The 22850-nt window shown below is 45.9% G+C and overlaps 1 protein-coding gene across 1 annotated transcript in view; it reads left to right on the forward strand.

Annotated features, from left to right (window-relative positions):
* The window catches only part of slco5a1 (solute carrier organic anion transporter family member 5A1), a 54523-nt gene extending 33509 nt beyond the window's left edge, over nucleotides 1–21014 (forward strand). Inside the window, exons 5-10 of the mRNA XM_080854884.1 lie at nucleotides 3916–4080; nucleotides 10244–10442; nucleotides 13395–13554; nucleotides 15279–15520; nucleotides 16152–16216; nucleotides 17149–21014. Coding sequence (XP_080711010.1) covers nucleotides 3916–4080; nucleotides 10244–10442; nucleotides 13395–13554; nucleotides 15279–15520; nucleotides 16152–16216; nucleotides 17149–17678 — 1361 coding nt within the window. The 3' untranslated portion in view covers nucleotides 17679–21014. The remainder of the gene's footprint in view (nucleotides 1–3915; nucleotides 4081–10243; nucleotides 10443–13394; nucleotides 13555–15278; nucleotides 15521–16151; nucleotides 16217–17148) is intronic.
* The last annotated feature ends 1836 nt before the right edge of the window (nucleotides 21015–22850 follow it).

Genomic DNA, 22850 nt, shown 5'->3' on the forward strand with positions numbered 1-22850 from the left:
GAAGGAAAGCCGATGATTAATAGCAGTCATATTATTCTTCTGTGCGGCAGCAAGTCTGCTTTTAGTCTAAATGAGATCCCTGGAGAACACCTACACAACTCATTAGACTACTCTCTGTTGCTGAGCTAGCCAAGGCACACACACGCCCATACACACTCTGTGTCTCTCTCACACACACACACACACTCAGACAGATACTTCCTATGAGAGTGAATATATGCTCAACGGCTGTGAAGAGATGCCTCCGATTAAATTAAGGGAGAGAGATAGTCGAATAATGTTGACTACATACTGCACTGCAGTAGTGTGTGTGTGTGTGTGTGTGTGTGTGTGTGTGTGTGTGTGTGTGTGTGTGTGTGTGTGTGTGTTTGTGTGTTTGTGTGTGTGTTCAAAGTCTAGTCTTTAAAAAAATACATGGTTTGTATGAATTAAACAGCCTATGATGCTGTCAGACTGCAGCCACCTCTGTGTGCATAGCAAATGTGGGAACCAGTGTCTGAATTTCTATATTAATATGTATAAATATATATATATATACATATATAACTATATATATATATATTGTGTTACTCAGTTGTGTGGCCCTACATGGCCTCATACGCCTGACTTTTCTCCCTTCTGTTGTTGGGTTCTGTCACATGGCACTTGAAATCTTGTATGCAAACACTGACTGTAAACACACAGCAGGATCAACTCTACAGCATGTTCACTTAAACTGCTCTGTTCATCATCTTGCATTAACTGCACCCTTTTCAGTGAATGACTGTTGTATTGGCCACGTTACGCTGTGGTGGTGATCATTATCCACTTTGCGTTTTGGCCCTATGATTCCCTCCATTATTCATCCATTATTCCCTACTTTTTAAAGGTGAAAAATGATTTGGAGCCATTTCACGCTCATCTCTCTGCCTATTCCTTCCTAGCAGACTCACATTACAATTTCCTCTGAAATGGAGGGGAGCAATTAGCATTTTAATTGTTACGATCTCAATTTAATTGCGTCATGCTCATGGTTAAGAGGTCCTTAGCATTGGCTACGGTGACTGTCTACGCTTTTACCCGATTAGCAGAATAAGACTTGAGAGAACCCGGGGGCCCCAAAGTCCCTGTGTTTGGAGTAAGAGCCAGCGAGTAACTGTCTTATCCATTGGCCACGCACAGTCCGTACATTAACACTGGGCCACCATGCATGCTGGCGCATGCTCTGCAGTCTGCGGTTCACTATCGCAACCATGCACCATCTCTTCAGTCAAACACACTATGGCTCAGTCTTTGCCCAAACCCTATCTATGGCTAGTCACCTAGACACCTAACTACTATAAGCCATGAAAGCACACATCAATGTAGTCATTTAATTGTGTATATAATTCAATAATTTGCAGAAATGTAACACCGCTAAATTGGGTCCATTTGGGTCCATTCAACATAGTCCAGGCGCACTATTTCATATATAAGATGTCTCTATGTGTTAAAGTATGCCAGGTGCCACACTAGGGGCCTGATTTACTAATATGCGAGCGCTTCTTAATCTGCGTTCGCAAATTAACGCACGGTGTTTTAGCGCATTTTAGTTGGTATTTATCAAACCAGATCGCGCTGGGCAATCTGTGTTAACTCCGCCCTATATAGGGCCTGATTTACTAACATTGCGACCGCTGCTTAAACTGCGTTCGCACATTAACGCACGGTGTTTTTCCGTATTTTCCGTGGTATTTATTTAGGAAGAGAAAATGAAGCTACAGCAAGTGGAGATTGATATATTGGTTGACGTTCGCTCAATCACTGAACCTGATTCAATGTGTGCGCTGCTATAATGTTGTTCTGCCCGCCATCACCTACAGCAAGATGTTTAAAAGAACACGATTATAAAGAATATGCTATTGGTGGCATTAATGCATAAACTGTCTATTATAACAATATAGATGTGTACATGGCGAGATTAATAATTTCTACAAGGGACATGGGTTCACTACAATATATATGGACGTGGGTGCAATCAATGGTTCATATTATGTTCGGAAAGTTTGCGATTTCAAAAAAAGTCCTGTTTGATGTCTAAAATTTCGGCTGTGGCAGTGGGGAAATGTATTGACCAGTGCGCCATAGCAAGTACCTGTGTGAATATTTGTGAAGGCTGAGATATATCAACTGCTGATACTATAACTGTTTGAAATGATCCGGTGCCAATATTTGCAATGTTTACCAACTGATTGAATGGAATGTGATCTCCGGTTGGAGGGTTAGATGTCATCTCTGATCTGGTTCAGTAATTTAAGTATTGCGTGGCTGGTTAACCTGTACCGTCTAATGATTTGTGGTTCATTTAACTGAAAATGTGTTATGCGAGTTGAAAAAATTATTTCTGTGCGCTGTCTCTGTCTTCTTTCTTCGCCTTTCTCTTATCACTGCTGCCATATCAACGTTTTCAGACTCAATGAAATTGCGCTTGGTTAAGACGTGCTTTTATGAGGCGGAGAATTAGCCTGCAAATTGGAGACGTGCGCTCCACAGGCAGTTTAGTAAATACCACGCATGACATCATTAGGCGCACTTACCTTGTCTCCACCCATGTAAATTGCGCCTCACGCCTACGTTACCACCCACCTCCAAGTTACCTCCCCTGTTCACACCCACAGGCGTTAATATGCGCTGCGGCCCATTAGTAAATACCGTTTTATGTTTACGACCGCTATTTTACGCCAGAAATGGGCGCAATCCTGTTAGTAAATCAGGCCCTAGGTTCCTCTGCAGGAAGTCAGATCTCTGTGATGAGAGCTGGGCACCCCCATTGAGCCCTGTTCACCGTCCAAAGCTAAGACCATTGCCAAGCGATGTTATTTAACCTAGTTCCATTTTCCCTGTTGGTCGTGTCTGGGCTAGTAAGATTAGCACACAACAGCAGCACAGTGTTTTAGAGATTTCTCAGCTTGGAATTCAGACCCCGGGCTAATGAAACACTCAAAGCACTTAATCCTGTTCCTTTTTTTTGCGCACCAGACTTTGTGACAATTTCCCACTTTTCTTCTGCCCTGAGGCCCCATGGTAACGTGACAAGTCTCAGGTCCAGGAGCTAATTAAAGGCTGATTATGAGGGATTAGTACGCCTGAACAATGGCACGCAGTCTCCCTATGTGTTGGTTTTTAATCAGCAAGAAAGGTGATAAAATATTCCTTAACTTGATTCCCAAAGCCCCAGTGAGGTTTGAGTGTGACGTGTGAAAAGCTGTTTGAGGATGCCACGCTTTGAAGACACAGTGTAAGTACAGCCTGCGTGTCAACCGGTGAAAGCACACATAGTCGATCACCATTTTAGAACCATTTTAATTAAAAGCTGTTAACAATTTCAGAACCATTTAATTTAAGAAACTGTTAACCATTTCGGAACCATTTCATTTAAGAACTGTTCATCACAGGAGAACAGACCATGCTTTCTGATAAATAAAATAGAAGTGGGAGGTAACTTGTAGTCGGTAGTGAAGATGTCCACAGTCTTTGCCTTGATATCTGGACTGATGTCTGGGGATCTTCTGTTCTCATGTAGCACTTTGTGAAGTAAGTGCAAAGTGTGAGGAAAACCAACGCAGCCAAAATGCGATCCTCTATTTCTGCGATGTCTCTACTGTAAGCCACCCAGACGGCATGTTGTTTATTTGTCTATTTGGGGCAATGTGATGGACAGGCCTGGCAACCAAGCAGTGCCCGGGTGACCTCCTGGTGTGATATTTCTTGTCCAGTCTGCTCAGAGGGCATACTCGCCCTCTGCTGTGATGCCACACTACTGTGGCGACTCACATGGGGCTCCTTGTGTGTGTGTGTGTGTGTGTGTGTGTGTGTGTGTGTGTGTGTGTGTGTGTGTGTGTGTGCGTGTGTGTCTGTGTGTGTGTGTGTCTGTGTGTGTGTGTTGTTGCCATGCAGACCTACCCAAGGCAGCTGTGCGGATCCTGAGCAACATGACGTTCCTGTTCGTCAGCCTGTCCTACACGGCCGAGAGTGCCATCGTCACAGCCTTCATCACCTTCATCCCCAAGTTCATTGAGTCACAGTTTGGCATCCCTGCCTCGGCGGCCAGCATCTACACTGGTAAGATACACACACACACTACAAACACACACACACGCACACACACACACACACAAACACACACACACACACAAACACACACACACACACACACATACACACACACACTCCTAGAAATGGTAAAATACACACACACTACGAACACACACACACACACACACACACACACACACACACACACACACACACACACACACATACACTATACACACAGACACACAGACACACACACACACACACACACACACACACACACTACACACATACACAAAGAGACAGAGAGGCTCTGGAACGGTCTGTTTATGAAATCTCTGCATTTCTGTCTCTCTCTACCATCCCCCTTGTCTCTCTCCCAATATCTTTTGTTTTGTATCTCTTATCTTCTATCTCCTACTATTTTGTTCTGTCTTGTTTGTCTCTTGCTCTTTTCTGTTCTCTTTATGTTCTTTCCCTTTCACTACACTCCCCCTTTTCTGCTCTCATATTGCTGACGTCTCATCGCCAAAAAAATGTCACCGTAGCTGCCATCTGTTTCTTACACACACACACACACACACACACACACACACACACTCACACACACTCACACACACACACACACACACACACACACACACACACACATATTTCGACACCAATTAGTCATACGCACATCAGCTGAGAGCAACACACACACACACACACCCACACACACACACACACACACACACACACACACACACACACACACACACACACACACACAGAAACAGGCCCTCTTCGGCATGCCAAAAAAAAAAAAAAAGGGAAGACACTTCTGTTTTTTAGATGGACATCTTGCTCTCAGACACGAGATGAGGGCTGCACAGACATGTATGAACAGAACTATCTCTCTATCACCACTGTAGCCTCTATGCCTGTGTGAAGACCAGTCCTCTGTGGAGCCAGGCCCCTTTAATCCGTGTGAGCACACAGCCCAATAGTAGCCCCCTCTGGACCAGTTCTGCTCCAGTTCTGACAGGGCCGGGACCCGGAGCCCGTCACGCTTTGTGGATTGATGGCCAGAGCTGAGGGCGGTTAGGTATACTGTATGTCCTGTCCAACCCTCATGAGTGCTCTTCCAATGAGCAGCTCCTTTTAGATCGGCTGGGTCTTTGATCTGGTGTTTTATTCAGGACAAATCGGGGCCTGCCTCAACCTAATGTCACCCGTTTCCCCCGGGCTGATAGCTGGAGCTGGTCTCGGTTCAGTGCCCTGATCCACATCAGTGCGCTCCCAGCGAGTAGCTTGACTCTGATCTGCTGCAGTTCTGATGTTCCTGGGACAGCCGCCATCCTTCCTGAGGCAGCCGTACTCCTGGACTGATAGTCGGAGTCAGGAGTCGGAGTCGGAGTCGGAGCTGGCCAGTAAGTGCTGCCCTCCGAGAGTCCCCTGAGAGCCAGGCAGGCCTGTGAGATTAACTGAAGCGGACTCTCTGCCCTTCAGTATGTTAGCATCCTGTCTCAACATGGCATATGATGCACGACACACCATGATTGCCCCCACACGCCATTACATGGCGAAGAAACTGAGACGGACAGTCCACCACAGTAAAGAAGGATCGGCACTCCTGCATCTAACTGACCATGTGCCAATCAGCAGGGCTGGCTGCTCCCTCGGCCCTGTTGCCAGGATACCATCAGAGAGGCAATTTGGTTGTATGGTTACCGACTACTCCACTCACACACACACACACACGTACGTGCACACACTCAGGCACGGCTGTGTGTTTTAAGTGCAGCGACACACACAAGGACATCTGTCGCTTATTGATGTCTCTTATTGATGTTGAAGTCCATGGTCAGCGTCTTCGCCCCGTACTCTAATAGATTACATCCTGTTGAGTCATTTCCACCAAATTGGTAAAGAGGCCTTGGAAAGGTTGTTGTCAAAGTGAACCCTGTTCTGTCATTCTTCATTAAACCATGGAGCGCAGGAGCCATGTTCAGTAAGCCCTGTGCATTTCAACATTTCAGCAATGACTAATAAAAGAGACCTATCAGCGTGTTCGTTAGAAAGTGTACACGTGTTTTTCTAACTCATAGAGGAAACCCACTGCGCTTTATGGAGTTCATATTAAACTAACAGGCTGTAGTGACACACTGTGTTCATTGGAATGGACAATATTCATTTTAGATGAATAAAACGATTCCAATTATAAATCAGGCACGTATTCAAAAGCTCTGACTCATGGTGGAGAGAGAGAGGGGGGGGGGGGGGGGGGGGGGAGAGAGGGAGAGACAGAAGGAGAGAGAGTGAGAGTGAGTAACCTGAAGGCTTTGACACTGAAAAATGATCTTAACAAGGACACGAAATCTGGCATTCAATTCATTCACAGTTATTATTTTATAAAACAGTATAGCATGTCAAAGAAGACACAGCAAAGCCAGAGCCACCAAAAACAACAAAGAAGCCAAAACAACAAACATGGCAGGAGACAGAGAAAAAGAGAACGAGAGAGTGAGAGCAAGAGAGAGAGTGAGAGAGATTGAGATTGAGAGAGCAAGAGAGAGAATGAGAGATGGAGAGAGCAAGAGAGAGCGATAGAGAGAGAATGAGAAAGAGAGAGAATGAGAGATCGAGAGAAATACTAGCTGTCAGTCAGCCCTGCTCATTAGTGCCCATCTGTGTGATGAGATGTGACGTGACGTGACCCGGCGCGGCACGGTGCCTTGTAGCATGGTGATTCTGTCTGGTTGACGCCCTCCCTTCCCTGCCTCAATCCCTCGACTACCAGCTAGCCATGCTTATCAGCGCCAGTCCCTCTGGCATGGGCAAGCTGTCTGCATGACGTCAGCCAGTGTGGTACGGCTGCGTTGCCTGCTTGTTGTCATTGCTGTGTGATTGACGTCCAGCTTTCTGACATCCCTCCACCACTGCCACCCCGCTCCCCTCATCTTTTGCCACCACCTACTTACCCCCACAGCCTCCTAACCCTAACCCCATAGCGTGCTGCAGTGCGTGCTCCCTGTCTGTCCCCCTTCCTCCCTTTCTCCTCCCTCAACCCCCTCAGTGTCCCAGCAGCCCTTGCTCTGGGCCAAAGGGCCCCAACCCCAATAGCGTCAGGACGCTGGGGAGAGTCATGGGGTGGAGCACGAGTGGCTCCACTCCCGCTGTGACTCGGACACACAACACGTCGACCTCCCCTCTAGCAACTCCTCCAGTAGCGCCCCCCCCCCCCCCCCCTTCTTTTCCTCTCTCCCTCTTTCTCCTTTTCATGGTTGCTGCTGTCACCGTTTCCTGTGTCGCTCCATTTGTTTTCCCCTGCCCTCACAGTTTCCTTCTGCCGACTCCTCCGTCTTTCCTGTTTTCACTCTTTCCCTTGCTTCACTTCATTAGCACATGTTTGCTCTCCCTTCCCTTGCTCTCTCTCCCTTGCTCTCTCTTCTTTTCTCTCTGCCTTTCTTCTCCCTCCACCCTCCTTCTCTTACTCCCACTCCCTCTTTCTCAAGTCTTTCTTTTCTTTGAGAAGCAGAGAAGAAGGACTCAAGTACGGAACTCTCTTTCTTCTCACCCCCTCTTGCGATGTGTTTTGACGCACTTGCACGTCTAAATTTAACTCAAGGATGCGTAGTTGCGCTTTCACAGCTTTCCGGGGATCGTTAAAGTATTCATTTTTTCCCCCTGGTTTTTCCTACAGTCCACCTAGCGTGGCTCTGAAAACATGGGCTTTTAATCCAGACAAATTAAGCTAAGCTAAGGGAGGTTTTAGCGCCCTGAAAACAGATGTATTTTGGAGAGATGATCACAAGCTTCAGGCCGTCTGGTGCTTCATGCTTATGCTCATTCCCATTGGGAGGAGATCCACCTAACAGCCAACGTATACACAGATTTAATTAAATCTGCAGTTTCATTAAATACAATTGATATCTGTCATCATAGCCGGAATGCAATGTTGTGTGTCTGAGCTTTCAGGAAAGCATTAGGTCCAGTCTGTAAAGTGCCCAGTGATACTCATGCTATCTCTTATTGTAAGGGCTAAATGCTGAATGACCAACTCATGCTGTAAGATGTAATACGATGCTATTGCACTGACTTTCTGCTGGCTGTCACTAGAGACAGTCATGGCCTCTAGCATCCGTCTGTGGTTTGAAATGAACCATTCGGAAATGAGAAAATGTCAGAGACCAGGGCTCCTATTGGCTGCCGTGCGTGCGACCACTTCAGGACATTCACTCTGATTGGCTGCTCTGTGTCCTGGCCCCTTTAGGGCACAGCTCCGATTGGCTGGCACACACTCCGCCTCCCTCTTTTATTGTGAATGTCCCGAGGATTTGCACGGCGCAGCATGGCACGGCGTTGACATTTAAATCATGTGAAATGAACTGCGGCAGTGGGCGGCTAGCACGTGTGTGGCACTGTTTGAGGCTACCGCCACTCCATGCCAGAGTACCATGGCAGTGCCAGCTCTCTCCCTTTCACTTTCTCCCTCTCTCTCCCTCTCTCTCTCTCTCTCTCTCTCTCTCTCTCTCTCTCTCTCTCTCTCTCTCTGTTGCCCAGAGCCCCAGTAATCCCCTCCACAGGCTGTCCTTCCAACTCATGTGCCCTCAGACCCTGGAGAGGCTGGGCAGCGGCAAAGCTAATGTTGGCATGATCTGCTTAGCCTTTGGCCTTTAGTGTAGACCGGTGTGTAGACTATGCAGAGAAGACTGGTGTGTAGACTAGTGGAGACTGTAGACTGGTGTGTAGACTAGTGTAGAGTAGACTGGTGTGTAGACTAGTGGAGACTGTAGACTGGTGTGTAGACTAGTGTAGAGTAGACTGGTGTGTAGACTATGCAGAGAAGACTGGTGTGTAGACTAGTGGAGACTGTAGACTGGTGTTTAGACTAGTGTAGAGTAGACTGGTGTGTAGACTAGTGTAGAGTAGACCGGTGTGTAGACTAGTGTAGAGTAGACTGGTGTGTAGACTAGTGTAGAGTAGACTGGTGTGTAGACTAGTGTAGAGTAGACTGGTGTGTAGACTAGTGAAGAGTAGACTTGTGTGTAGACTAGTGTAGAGTAGACTGGTGTGTAGACTAGTGTAGACTGTAGACTGGTGTGTAGACTAGTGTAGACTGTAGACTGGTGTGTAAACTAGTGTAGAGTAGACTGGTTTGTAGACTAGTGGAGAGTAGACTGGTGTGTAGACTAGTGTAGAGTAGACTGGTGTGTAGACTAGTGTAGAGTAGACTGGTGTGTAGACTAGTGTAGAGTAGACTGGTGTGTAGACTAGTGTAGAGTAGACTGGTGTGTAGACTAGTGTAGAGTAGACTGGTGTGTAGACTAGTGTAGAGTAGACTGGTGTGTAGACTAGTGTAGAGTAGACTGGTGTGTAGACTAGTGTAGAGTAGACTGGTGTGTAGACTAGTGTAGAGTAGACTGGTGTGTAGACTAGTGTAGACTGTAGACTGGTGTGTAAACTAGTGTAGAGTAGACTGGTGTGTAGACTAGTGAAGAGTAGACTGGTGTGTAGACTAGTGTAGAGTAGACTGGTGTGTAGACTAGTGGAGAGTGTTCCTGCTTGGGGGGCTGATGGTGATGTATGAGTAAGCAGAGTGTAATGGGTGCTGCCATCGTGTAGACACATCCGGCACGGCAACACTGTAGGGCTGTCATCGTCTTCTCTCTTTCTTTCCATCTCTTTCTCCCTCTCACTCTATCACTGTCATTCTATATAATACCGAATATCTGTCCCTGTCTATGCCTCTCTCTGTCTCTTTCTCTCTCTCTCTCTCTCTCTCTCTCTCTCCTCTCTGTATGTGTGTTTGTGTGCCTTACACACAAAAATATGCACACACACACTCTCTCCCTTACTCACTCACACACACACACATGCAAATGTGTACGTGCAATCTCACTCTTTCTATTGAAAATCAAATGGATATGATTCACACGGGCATGGGTGTTTGTATGCAGCACAGTCAAAGTAAGTCATTTATTTAGTAGAGGAAGAAGTTCACTTTCAATACATGTATGTTAAACAGAGCTGTAAAACATACCTGTCTCTCTGTCTCTCTACTCCACTGCAGACACCATCATTGAGCCTTGTACACTATTACTCAATAATTGTCTGTCTCTCTACCTAACTTCAGACACCATAATTGAGCCTAGTACACTGATATTACTGAATACCTCTGTCTCTCTCCCTGTCTACCTGTCTGTAGGTGTGATCATCGTGCCCAGTGCAGGGGTGGGCATCGTGCTGGGCGGCTACATCATTAAGAAGCTGAAGTTGGGGGCACGGGAGTCGGCCAAGCTGGCCATGATCTGCAGCGGGGTCTCGCTGCTCTGCTTCTCCACCCTCTTCATCGTGGGCTGTGAGAGCATCAACCTGGGCGGCATCAACATCCCCTACACCACAGGGTACGGGCCTACCTGTCTGTATGGCTGTCTGTCTCTTCCCTGTCTGTCTGTCTGTCTGTCTGTCTGGCTGGCTGTCTGTCTCTTCCCTGTCTGTCTGTCTGTCTGCCTACTATGTCTTCCTGTCTGTCTTTTTCCAGTCTGTCTGTCTGTCTGTATGTCTGCCCATCTGCCTACTTGGTCTTACTGTGTCTGCCTGCTATGTCTGTCTGTCTGGATGCTATACTCACAGCCCTGTACTGCCAAAGCGTTGCAGTAATCTCTGTCCATCTGTCTGACAGTCTATCTGTTGGTTTTTCCAATTGACTGACTGTCTGCCCATCTCTCTCTCTCTCTCTCTCTCTCTCTCTCTCTCTCTCTTTATCCATCCATCTGTCAGTCTGTGCCTGTCTGCCAGTATGTCTGCTTCTTTGTCTGTGTTTATCTTGGTATACCTACCGTATGGATTGATTTGTCTGCCTTGCTGTCCACCTATCTGTTAACCTTTACAAACCAATCCTCTCACCCTGCATGTCTGTTTGGCTGTCCACCTACTCCTCATCTGTGTGCTCATTTAGCAGTAATGTGCCGTTTCATGTTCGTGCACATATCTGGCGTATTTGCTACACCACCATCGGGGCAGAACTGTGGCCGCTCTGTTGGTGGGATTTGAATCACACGCTGACACACAGCCGCCGTGTTCTCTGGCCAAATGTGTGTGAATACCCCATAGATGTGCAGCCTGTTCTTGGCCTGTCCTATGGGTGTGTAAGCTCAGTGAGGGCCATTCAGTGCTTTAGAGCCCTGGAGATGGCAACCCCCCCACCATCACAAGGCAGCCATTGAGGCGGGTCGACTGAGCTGACTGGAGCCCCAGTGAGTCGCTGCCCATGTGGAGTGGGGGTGTTTGTCCAGGACATGACAGGAAGCTGAGAGAGGCCGCTCATGAAAGTGCCAAAGAGAGGGGGGGGTTGGGGGTGGGTTGGTGCGGTATTGGGAAAGGGCTGGTTGGCGTTCGAACACATTTGTGGAATGTTAACAGTGACCCTGGTGCACTGTAATGCACTGTGGTCCACTGCTTCACAGAGCAGCGCGGCTTAGCCTCTTAGCCCTAACCCTTGCATTCCCAAGTCGTGTCGGCCCCATTTCTCAAGGTGCCAGAACCTGCCCCGGGGGCAAAGCTTATTTAGACTGGGCACAGGCTTGTAGCCAGACGGAAGACAGTCCAGTGGGATGGGAGAAAAGCCCACTTGAACAGGAGGAGAAGTCTATTTCAGGGGCTGACGCAGACGGCTACGCTTATGTTGCCTTGTGCAACATTTGGTGCGATCAAAACCGGTGATAACCATGAAGTTGATTTATTAATGAGATTTTCTTAAATAATTACTCCTCTCAGCAAAATGATGGTGTTGTGCCGCATGTTGTGTGTCGTGACGGGCAGAAGCCACTCTTAAGACAACAGCTTGACAGACAACTTTAACGAGCTTGTGATGAGAGGAATCAATTAATAATAAAGATGCGTCCAGAAGACGAGGCCAAACTGAGTCAGAGGACGAGGCTCGCGTCTAATTAGCCTGATTCTGAAATGTCACGGGGAGAGATGTAGTGGCAGATTAAACAGCCCAGACTGAACCCAATGCCAGATGGAGACAGTGACAGGTCCCTGTGTTCATTTAGACCTACTCACAAATCATTATCTTATAATTGGGCTTCTCAGGGTAGGTGTGTGTGTGTGTGTGTGTGTGTGGGGGGGGGTTGTGTGTGTGTGGGGGCCCACCCAGCTGATTTTAAAGCAAGGCTTGACTTGGTCTATTCTAGCTCCTTATAGTGACCCCTTGCTGGCAAAGTAAGGCGAGGCAAGTTCATTTATATAGCACAATTCCTACACATTGCTCTTTCATGGGTATGCACTTGAGCTTTCACTGACACTCTCACTGAGACCCACACACACACACACAGAAATGCGCGTGCACACACACACACACACACACAGATATGCACACACAGATATTCAGTCTCAGTCTCGGTGTGGGACGGCGGTGGCCGGTGTGAATGGGTTCAGTCTATGTGTGGACGGGCCGGTGCGGCCCGGTTGGTTGTCTGTCTGCTTGAGCCGGTGGTCGGTGCTGAGTCAGCAGGAGGCACAGTTGACTGCATGATGTTTGCAGGACAGAGGGGCAGGGCTTTAACTCCCCCTGGTTCCCACACATTCTCCACCACTGTTTATTCAGGGTGTCTTTCTCTCTGTCCTCCTGTCCCTCTCTGTCACCCTCCCTACCTCTACTCTCTCCTTCTCTTCCGTCTTTCCGTTCTGTGTCTCCCTTTCTTCCTCCCTAGTGGATTATATATTCCTGTGGGTCACCCGGTAGAACAACTGGATTGTGTGGTTGTTTCAAACTTCTTCCAACCCTAGAAGAATTATATAGGCCACTGTCCTCTTGGGAACCTTCAATGCAGCGTATCTGTGCCATGAAACAACCCTGTCTCTGAGCTCTGCAGGCAGTGCCTTCAACCTCATGGCTTGGTTTTTGTTCTGATATGCATAGTCAGCTGTGAGACCTTATATAGATGGGTGTGTACCTTTCCAAATCATAACCAATCCATTAAATTGACCACAGGTGGACTCCAGTCAAGGTGTAGAAACATCTCAAGAGAATGATCAAGAGAAAGGGGAGGTGTCTGAGCTGAGGTGTCATAGCAACGGTTCTGAATACTTATGTCGATGGTAGATTTTTTTTCCTGTTTTTGCTTTGTCATTATGGGGTATTGAGTGTAGATCGATGAGGACATTTTTTTTTTTAAATGATTGTAGCAGAAGGCTGCAGCATAACAAAATGTGAAAATGAAGTGGTCTGAATACTTTCTGGACGCACTATAAATGTAATGCATTTGACACTATTTCTCTTTCCTGTTCTTCACCTCCCTCTCTCCTCCTCTCCCTCTCTCCACCTCTCTCTCTGTCTCTTTGCGCTTTAGGCCGACACTCACCATGACGCACAGAAACCTGACGGGCAGCTGTAACGTGAACTGCGGCTGTAAGATCCACGAGTACGCCCCAGTGTGTGGCTCAGACGGCATCACCTACTTCAACCCCTGCCTGGCTGGCTGCAATACCCTGGCCAACGACAGCACTGGGGTAAAGCTCTCTTCTGCTCCTCTTCTAATCATGCAGGAGCACTTTACTTGAACCCATCTTAACATAGACTACTACTAACTAAGACAAATATAACCAGTAGTATTTTACCTGAATCCAGTTTAACATAGACTTACATAACCCAGGTTCTTCTCAACACCCCTACATGTGAGTTAGCCGTTATGGCATATATAATTTGGCGAGCTATCATGACAATAAACGGTAACGTGACATTGTCGGATCATTAGACATCAGCTGCCATGTGTATGACCTCTGCCATTACATTTATGAGATGGTTTTAGCAGTCTTATGAAGCAGGATTAAAGTAAAGTGTTACTGACCGTGCCAACTATCCCCACCTACCACCCTCCACACGTCCTCCTGGGCAGGCTGTGGTCACAGGAGGGTGGCACCAGGAAGGGATGGGCTCATGGTTTGGGTGCAGGGACCATGAGGTCATTTGAGGTTACATTAGAAACTAACACTGCAGTGCTCTGCAGGATCATCTTTCTGGCTGGAGAGCGCTGCTTTGCTACTGAAGGTTTTCACACTGACCAGTTAGTGGTAAATGGGGGGGGGGGACTGGCCTGCTTTCAACTGAAGAAGTTGTATGTCCCTGTAACTGACAAACAAATGGCCCAAGTTACATTTGATTGGCTATGTGATGAAGGACTAAGGGAATTATCTCATGCTATCCTTCTATCTGCTTGCCATTGTGTGTTGCAGTTGAACGTCTGTACTGAGAAATTGGCTTGTATTTCCACGCTCTGACTTATACCAAGAATAACCCGATTATCTACTACCTTTGCCCTCTATACATGGTGCAGCAGCGGCCATTGTGCTGTATTGTGTGAGCGAACCTGTCTCCTGTGGTGGCCCTGGCTGTGCAGGCATGCATCACACCCACTGAAAACCGCTTTAAAGACAAGCCATCCCGCCCGCTGGTGGAAAATGTACCGCATATTAGAACGTTTCCAATTCAGCGCACTCTCGGTTCCGCTCTGTTCCGTTCCGTTCAGAGTGCTCCAGTCTGCCAGGCGCTTTGACTGACAGCGGCGGGTTCCTCTGAGGTCCCCCGCACACAATGCCCGTGTTGCTACTCCGTGGTCGGAGATTGCACAGATAATCCCCTCGTAGCCTATTGTGTGACCTGCCCTGTCCGGGGATCTTATATCCACCATTAATATGACTTGAATGAAATGCAGGAAAAGCTTGGCTTTTACCCTCCAAACCCATCAGATCAGGAAACTCACAAAGACTGCTGAGGAAATGCTTGTAATCTGCAGCAGAAACTAGATAAGGGAGGGGGAAAAAAAGAGTGTTTTTTCAATGACTGGGGTGTGACCCTTTGCACATTCCTTTCCAGATAGCAAAAACAGTGTTTGATCGTTTTAGAGGCCTCGTTTGTTGCTTTTGGATAACTTTGTAAGGTTTTCCAGCAATAAAGTGTTGGGAACTGTCGCATGAGGAATTGTTTGAAGTATTTCCAATCTTGAGAGAGCTTGTGTTTGCCTTCGGTTCCAGCGGACCTGGAAGGTTTCTGCTGCACTGCAGTAAAGCAAAGTTGTCCACTACTGTCTAAGACAAACCAATTTTAAGTTCATTCAACTGTGCAGTAATACTCAAAACCTGTCATGCTTATATTTCTCTCTCACTCTCTCTCTCTCTCACTCTTTCTCTGTATGTGTGTCTGTGTGTTCTCTCTCTCTCTCTCTCTGCATCCTCAGATCCGTAACTACACAGACTGTGCGTGTGTTCAGAGCCGGCAGGTCATCACTCCCTCCTCCGGCGGCCAGGGCAACCAGCTGCAGCTGGTCATCGTCAAGACCTACCTGAACGAGAACGGCTTCGCCCTGTCGGGGAAGTGCGACCGCACCTGCAACACGCTCATCCCCTTCCTCATCTTCCTCTTCATCGTGACCCTCATCACGGCCTGTGCACAGCCCTCGGCCATTATAGTCACCCTCAGGTATGTTTGAGCTGATGTAGACGACAGTAAAATGCTTTAAAGGGTTCTGCTCTAAACTATAATTCATAGCAGATATTATTATTATTATTACTATAGTTATTTATGTTTTACTATAGTTATTTATGTATTTATATATATCCTTATTATTTAGTCTCTGTGGCTTGAGTTCATTAAAACTAAAAGAAATATGTTTAATATTCATTTTGTTATAAACTAAGAAATGATTTCAAACCTATTTGTTATAATCTATTATAGATAGTTAATTTATGTGAAGGCAATAGGCTTATACTGTATACAAAGCATAAGAGCTTGGTGTTAACTGCTTGTTATGTATATGGAGAAAAGCGTCGGAAGGATTGACTTACTATATATTCCTATGTAGAAACCGTATACGAATACAGCAGGGTTATTTTAATTGTTTTCCTGAACATTGTTCCTGTCTTGTGACACACTGTATGAACAGGATATATCTATTGTTGCCGCAGGATATGTTTATATATATCTTCCCTGCAGAGTTATTTGAACACTTTGCTGATATCATCTGCATTGTATATCATCTGCATTGTAAGAATGGATAAATAGTGCTCACTTGACGTCTGTCTGTCTGTCTGTCTTTCTGTCTGTGCTGCAGGTCTGTGGAGGAACAGGAGAGGCCCTTTGCCCTGGGGATGCAGTTTGTGCTGCTGAGGACTCTGGGTAAGTCAAGCAGGCGGCTTCCCCAGCACATAAATCGTGTGTGTGTGTGTGTGTGTGTGTGTGTGTGTGTGTGTGTGTGTGTGTGTGTGTGTGTGTGTCTGTGTGTCTGTGTGTCTGTGTGTGTGTGTGTGTGTGTGTGTGTGTGTGTGTGTGTGTGTGTGTGTGTGTGTGTGTGTGTGTGTGTTTGTGTGTATATATACTAGATTCTCCTGAGGGTGCATAAGGGTTTCTGTTGAGACCAGGCTTTAGAATGCCTTTGGGGTTCTGCTCTGTCCCAACATGATAATGACCCTGCTAACGACCCTGCTAACATGCGGTTGTGGGGTCAAATATCTGCCATAACTTGTCTCACGCAACCTGTCATTACACTGTGTGTGTGTGTATGAACAGGCCTCTGAGTACATGCAAATATATGCAGTATGTATGGAGCAGTCATGCACAGGACAAGCAGCACTTCTTACACAATTGATGTTTTAAATTAGAAATGGCCCCATCTTGTGGTCACTGTGTTGTATTACACACTCTCACTAAGACCCAACTCCTACTAAGGTTGGGAATAAATGCTCAACAATGCAGAAAGGGCTGCAGGCTGTAGCTCGCTCTCACTCCAGAGGAGAAATGATGAGAAATAAACCAGTGTTTGACGTTATAGCGAAATTCACATAGTGAACACATTTGCTGATAGTTCATTATATGGTCAGATTTGAACTAAAGCAGGACTTGTCATTTTTCTCTTTCTGTCCCTCTTTCCTCATTCCTCCCTCTTTCTCTTTCTCTTCCTCATTTTCTGTTTTCATCACATCACATACCTCACTTCCTCTCACTTTCCTTCCCTCCCCACTTTTTTTCCTCTTCTTATTTTGTCCTCTTGCTTACCTCTCACTCTCTCCCTCTCTCTTTTCTCCCTCTTTCTCTCTCCCTCCCTCCTGCAGCCTACATCCCCACTCCCATCTATTTTGGTGCAGTGATCGACACCACATGCATGCTGTGGCAGCAGGACTGTGGCGTTCACGGCTCGTGCTGGGAGTACGACGTCACCTCCTTCCGCTTCGTCTACTTCGGCCTGGCGGCCAGCCTCAAGTTCGTGGGCTTCATCTTCATCTTCCTCACCTGGTACTCCATCAAGTACAAGGAGGAGCGTCAGGAGCGCTGGCGCCAATCTCTTCCCCCGCTGGGCACCGTCAGCGACATGATCTGCCACGTCGGCGGGCACAAGAGCCACGCCCGCACCCGCTCTTGCCCCGTTTTCACCCCGCGGCCTGAGTCTGGAGACGCAGCGCACGGCTCAGCTCACCAACATCCTCATCTTCATCACCTTCATCATCAGCACCCAATGACCGGGCAGCTTTTGGGCCTGGGGCTAGGCCACGGGCATCACAACAGCCACAGTTGCCCTGGTAACGCGCTAAAAGCAATAACCCCGCCCAACCGCTCGCTGCAGGAGGTTGCCGCGCAAATCTGAGGTGCAGGTCCCACCTTTTTTCACCTCAAGACACCCAAACACACACTCGCAGGCAAACACACACTCGCCGGCAAACACACACTCGTAGGCAGACACACACAGCCCTCTACCGTCATCTGCCATGTGCCTTCCTGTCGCGCTCTTCTCTTCCAACCATGGCCGCCAAACACCGACTGACTGATAGACACACACACACACACATGGACGGACAGATAGACAGGCAGTCAAACACACAACCTCCCCTGACCTTCTAAGCAGTCTGGGCAGAGCCTGTTATGCCAGTGCTGAAAACTGTTCCTGGCTCCTTTTTTCCCCAGTGCATATCATCTGGCGCTCGTAGCCACCAGGAGCAAGAACACCAAGCTAACGTCAGAGAATCTTGTTTTTTTTGCAGTCAAATGTGTATTTCAAAACATCACAAGGTGCTAAGTTGAGGGGAAGGGGACACTCGTCTGCGTTCCATCTTGTACTGTACGTCATCTCTTATCAAAAAGCTGCAATTGAAGCACAACATTGAAACCTGTACTATGCAAGCTACTGTATCCTCCAGTCTTGTGCTAAACATAGCTATACTGTCCACAAATTCACATTTTAACTACAATTTACCGGCCCCTTCCAGGATTTTGCAATTGTGCGTTTTCACAAATCCAACCAAATTCAAAGATTTCCCGTAATTGCAATTGCCGCATTATTACCTCAATATTTCAGCAAAAAATGATTTAAAGGAATGTCTGCTTCATTTGTGATCAATTTAATTAACCATTAATCATCATAATTTTAACTGCAATTTATTGAGAATTTCAGCAGCAAATTCAGTCACTCTTGGCCACCGGAATCACAACAAACCCTTGCAAGATCCTGGAGGGACTGCTTTACGACGAGGCAAACATCGTTTTCTCATGTTGAATGTTACGGGGGATGGACGAGATGTGATTCATGTGGATCACAACATAGGACTTGTGTGCTCATCGGTGTTTGTGACTGGGGTAAGAGATTTCCAGACAGAGTCCCTGTTCAGCCACCCCCCACTCCAAACAGTGCCTCAACGCTGCGCAGCATCTCAGACGTGTGTGTGCCCGACAGCAGCAGTAGCAGCTCAGACGTGTGTGTGTGGCCGACAGCAGCAGCTCAGACGTGTGTGTGCCCGACAGCAGCAGCAGTCAGCCTTCTCCAAGAACCTTACTCTGTCAGTGTCACCTCAACCATCACCATCCTCGGTGTCTTGAGTAACTACGAGCTCTGAAGAGGACCTCTCTCTTTCTCTCTCACACACACACACACACACACACACACACACACTTGACATTATTCATACTAAGTACTGTGTGATGCATTGACAGTTCTCTGTTTGCGGGTGTTGTTGCATTGGAGGGAGCCTAAAGGGTCCTTAGCCCCAGTCTAAGAGCTGGGAGTGCAACACGTGCTGTGGTCCTGCACTAGCCAATGCCCACAGGCTACCACTCAGCCACAACAGAGTCTACCCGCGAACATTCAACACACCGGGCTCTGAAGACTTCCTGCTCAAGGAGGAAAAAAATATGACTGTTGTTTGGCAAACGTGTCATTGAAACCGATGACAAGCTGAAACAGCGCCAGCACGAGTGCCCTCATGAACAGAACAGTGCCACTGCTTCTCTCTGAAAGCAAACGTGAGTGATGAGATTCAACATGTGGGAATGTTAAGTGCATTAACTGCTAATTAGACTGAAGGGAGTTAGATTTGTTCAATTTGAAAAGGAAAACGCTAGATGTTTTCTCCTCATGTTTATTTTGTATGGGGGTGGGGGATATGGCCTCTGTATTAACAGTATATTCAGATTGTCAGGGCAAACTACTGAAAAAGTCAAACTGATGTTATAATCCGCAACTGCATCAGTTGGCTCAGCAGTGTGTTAGGCTTTAGTACTCTTAAAAACATCATCAGTGTCTGTAGGAGTTGCATATTAGTGCATTCTACATTTAAACCAGTGCAATAAGCATGCATTCAGTGATGCCCAAAAAATATCAATATATACAGAAATGTTTTAAACAAAAAATGCACATGTTGTGTAAATAATGGCTGTAATTTGGATGGTACTCTACTTTCAAGGTGTTCTAGCACCCCCCACTGACCAAAGGTGACATGGACAAGAGGCATCTGGCAAAAAACATGTTTTATTCTGATTAAATAGACATCTCTAGACATGAGACATTAATATCGTTGCTGTTCTAATACTTGGGACAGGTTTAGTCATAGGAGAGAACTACGATTTACAAGTGTGGAAAGTGATCTTTAAATGTGAAATATACTTGGCCATTCTTGGAGAGCAGATTTTGAGGCGAGACTATATAAAACTTCTGAGCCATTTGTGTCCAGATCACCCAAAAATAAGCAAAGCAAAAAAGTTTAATATTATATGTGACAATTGTGTTTGGACAAACAGTGTATTCAGCCACACTGTACCTAGTGCTTTTAACAAGATTTGTATTTAAATCCATGTTTCCTAATGCCATAGCAATGTAAATATTTTCAGTGAAGTCTGAAACATATTACTGTAGAACTCATCTAGCTAGATATCTATTTAACGGATTTTAATGAATTATAGACAACAAAAATGCTAAACAAAAGTAAATCTGACTGGAAACAGTATATTGACGTTTCTGTGCCTGAATTACCTACAGTAGCCTATCTATAATGCAAGACGTGTTGAAAATAATTTCGGGGAGGGAGGGTTGCCTTGACATGCAGGTGATTTTTGTAATCAGGAACTGCATCCAAATCTGTTCTTAGAATTCAAATTGGCTAGACACCTGCAAGCCCTTACTGTTCTGTACACATCAAACATTTTTGGAAACATCGACAACCCTGCCTCCAGGATTAATGACAAGAAAATGCCGTTTTTAATGCTTGGATGCTGTGGAGGTGGTGTCATCATCTTAAGGGCGGGGGGAGGTGGTTTGGAGCCGGTGGGGTCGATATGTTTGTTTGGACAGCTCATGACACAGGAGAAGTTGGACATCTACCAAACAGCTACATACCTCTTCTCTCGCGATGTGGACACAGCTCTGCTCTCTTTTAGTGCGGTCGGCCTACTGTACGTGGCGTGTGAGTAGAAGATGTGGGGCCACGGACTCAAATCATATGGATTATTTCAGGTAGACTGTAGACTACTTTTCCTCCTCTTTCATTTTTATCAATATTTTGTGTATTTATTTAATTATGAGCAGATGTATTCAAAAGGTGAAACTCTTGCTTTGTGTTCCTCAGGAACAGAAGCCAATACATCATTTGTGAACGGTTTGTTTACAAATACCTTGAATACTTGATATTTGTCATTAAAATCGGTAAAAACATGATGTGATGTGTTTTTTTGTGTTTGTGTCCCCTCGTGTGGCACTGTTCTCATTAGTGGGCTCCGTCTGTCTTGTTTCGCTGTATTCCACAAAGACGTTGATATCACTGCTTTTATCTCCACAAGTAAACTGAACTGGAAACCTGTAAAACAAGGGCCATAAATTAAAACACAACCTATTCTGTTGACTATTTAATGATTATGTGATTGATAGGGAGTCATTTATGATTGGTTATTGAGAACAGTATCTGCGACTTTGCTCAGTGCTGAACTGAAGCACTCTTCACACTAACTGCATACATTTCATAATGAGATGTTAATTAATAGCCAATTCACCGCCGGCAAACCGGATCAGGGCCAAAGCTGAGCTAGACTCAGAATAAAGGTACATATGTGGCATTTTGATCTTTAGTTTTGCCGATGCATCCACGTTCAGGTGCATGTTTTGTGTTACTACATCTGGAATTAGGCTCAAACCACAGACATAACTGGTTTTTGTGCTTTCAGGAAAACAGTGAGAGAAGCAACACTATAGACTACCAGCAGGAATATAATTATTAAATGGAACCAACAAACGTGTCTGGAGAGCACATGAAAAGGTCCCTGGCCCAAGGTCCTTGCAGACATTTACACTACTTTTGATATTCCATTTAGAGGAGGTGCCTAGACAGTGAAGTGGGTCAGGCTAATCAGTACCCTTAAACAGTACACAATACATATTGGGCTTTTCAAACATGGATACTCGCTCATTGTTGAGCTCTTTGGTCTTGCACAGTGATTGTTCGAAGGATTCCCCATCTGTAGGTCATGGAGAATTCAGTCCTTCCAGTGGGGTACAGTAAGGGTAAGGGTAAGGGTACAGTGGGCTTGCCCACTCTGAATGACAGACGGTGAGAAAACATTTACACACTGAAACAGTCACTCTGATTGGTAATCCTGAACATTGCTTTCCTCTTTAACCACTATGCTGCCTATGGCACCTGTGACTCCTTTGAAAGACATGATCTACATTCTACATATACAGTGAAAGCATTCGGAATGCCAAGCCGCATAAATAGAGAGGTTATAGGTCAGGTTAAGGAAAAAAACAGATTCCGACAAACTTCACTGTAAACCACATTGTTTTAAAAAAAATCTTTATTTATTAAACAGCTTCTTGGCTTTCCAGAAGCCAGAATTGTTTCAACACTTCCAAAGAAATTTCCTTTTACAAATGGTGACTTGCCTGGAAAGAGGGTAAGGGGAGAAGAATTGCTCAGATTTTTAGAATGTAACCAGACACGTGCTCTGAAAACAGCACATTCTATTTTAAAGAAAATTAAAATAATAACAAAACACACAGAAGGAAAATGTAGTTTTTGTCAAGTATTTCTCAAATATCAATACAAAGCGATGGACACCAAAATGCAGAATACCATTGAAATTAAGCATGGCTGGTTACTACACTGCAGAGGATGTGCGTACATGGTTTGATGTTAGTGTTTTCGTAATGGTACCTTTATACACAGCAGTTGGCTTTTAAAATAAGAAAATCTACATATGCATTGTCTGATTATCAAAGCACTTCAGAATACTGGAATAGACCCAAGGATTATAGTTGCATAATTGAACCTTGTATGCATTTCAAGTCCTACCTAACCTGTGCGACCTCTGGAACACAGTGGCCATCTTAAGTGTTTAACAAGCGTGATAAGGGGTGTGTGGTGTAGAACATATTTGAACCTGTGCACTAAAGTGTATCTTTTATAACTAATAAACAAAAGAGATCTGAACTAAACCCCAATTTAATGCATTTAAAAAGGCCTCCGTTTGTAGTATTTATCTCAACTGGTGTGTAATC

This window comes from Sprattus sprattus (genome assembly GCF_963457725.1).
Source record: "Sprattus sprattus genome assembly, chromosome: 17".
Lineage (NCBI taxonomy): Eukaryota > Metazoa > Chordata > Actinopteri > Clupeiformes > Clupeidae > Sprattus > Sprattus sprattus.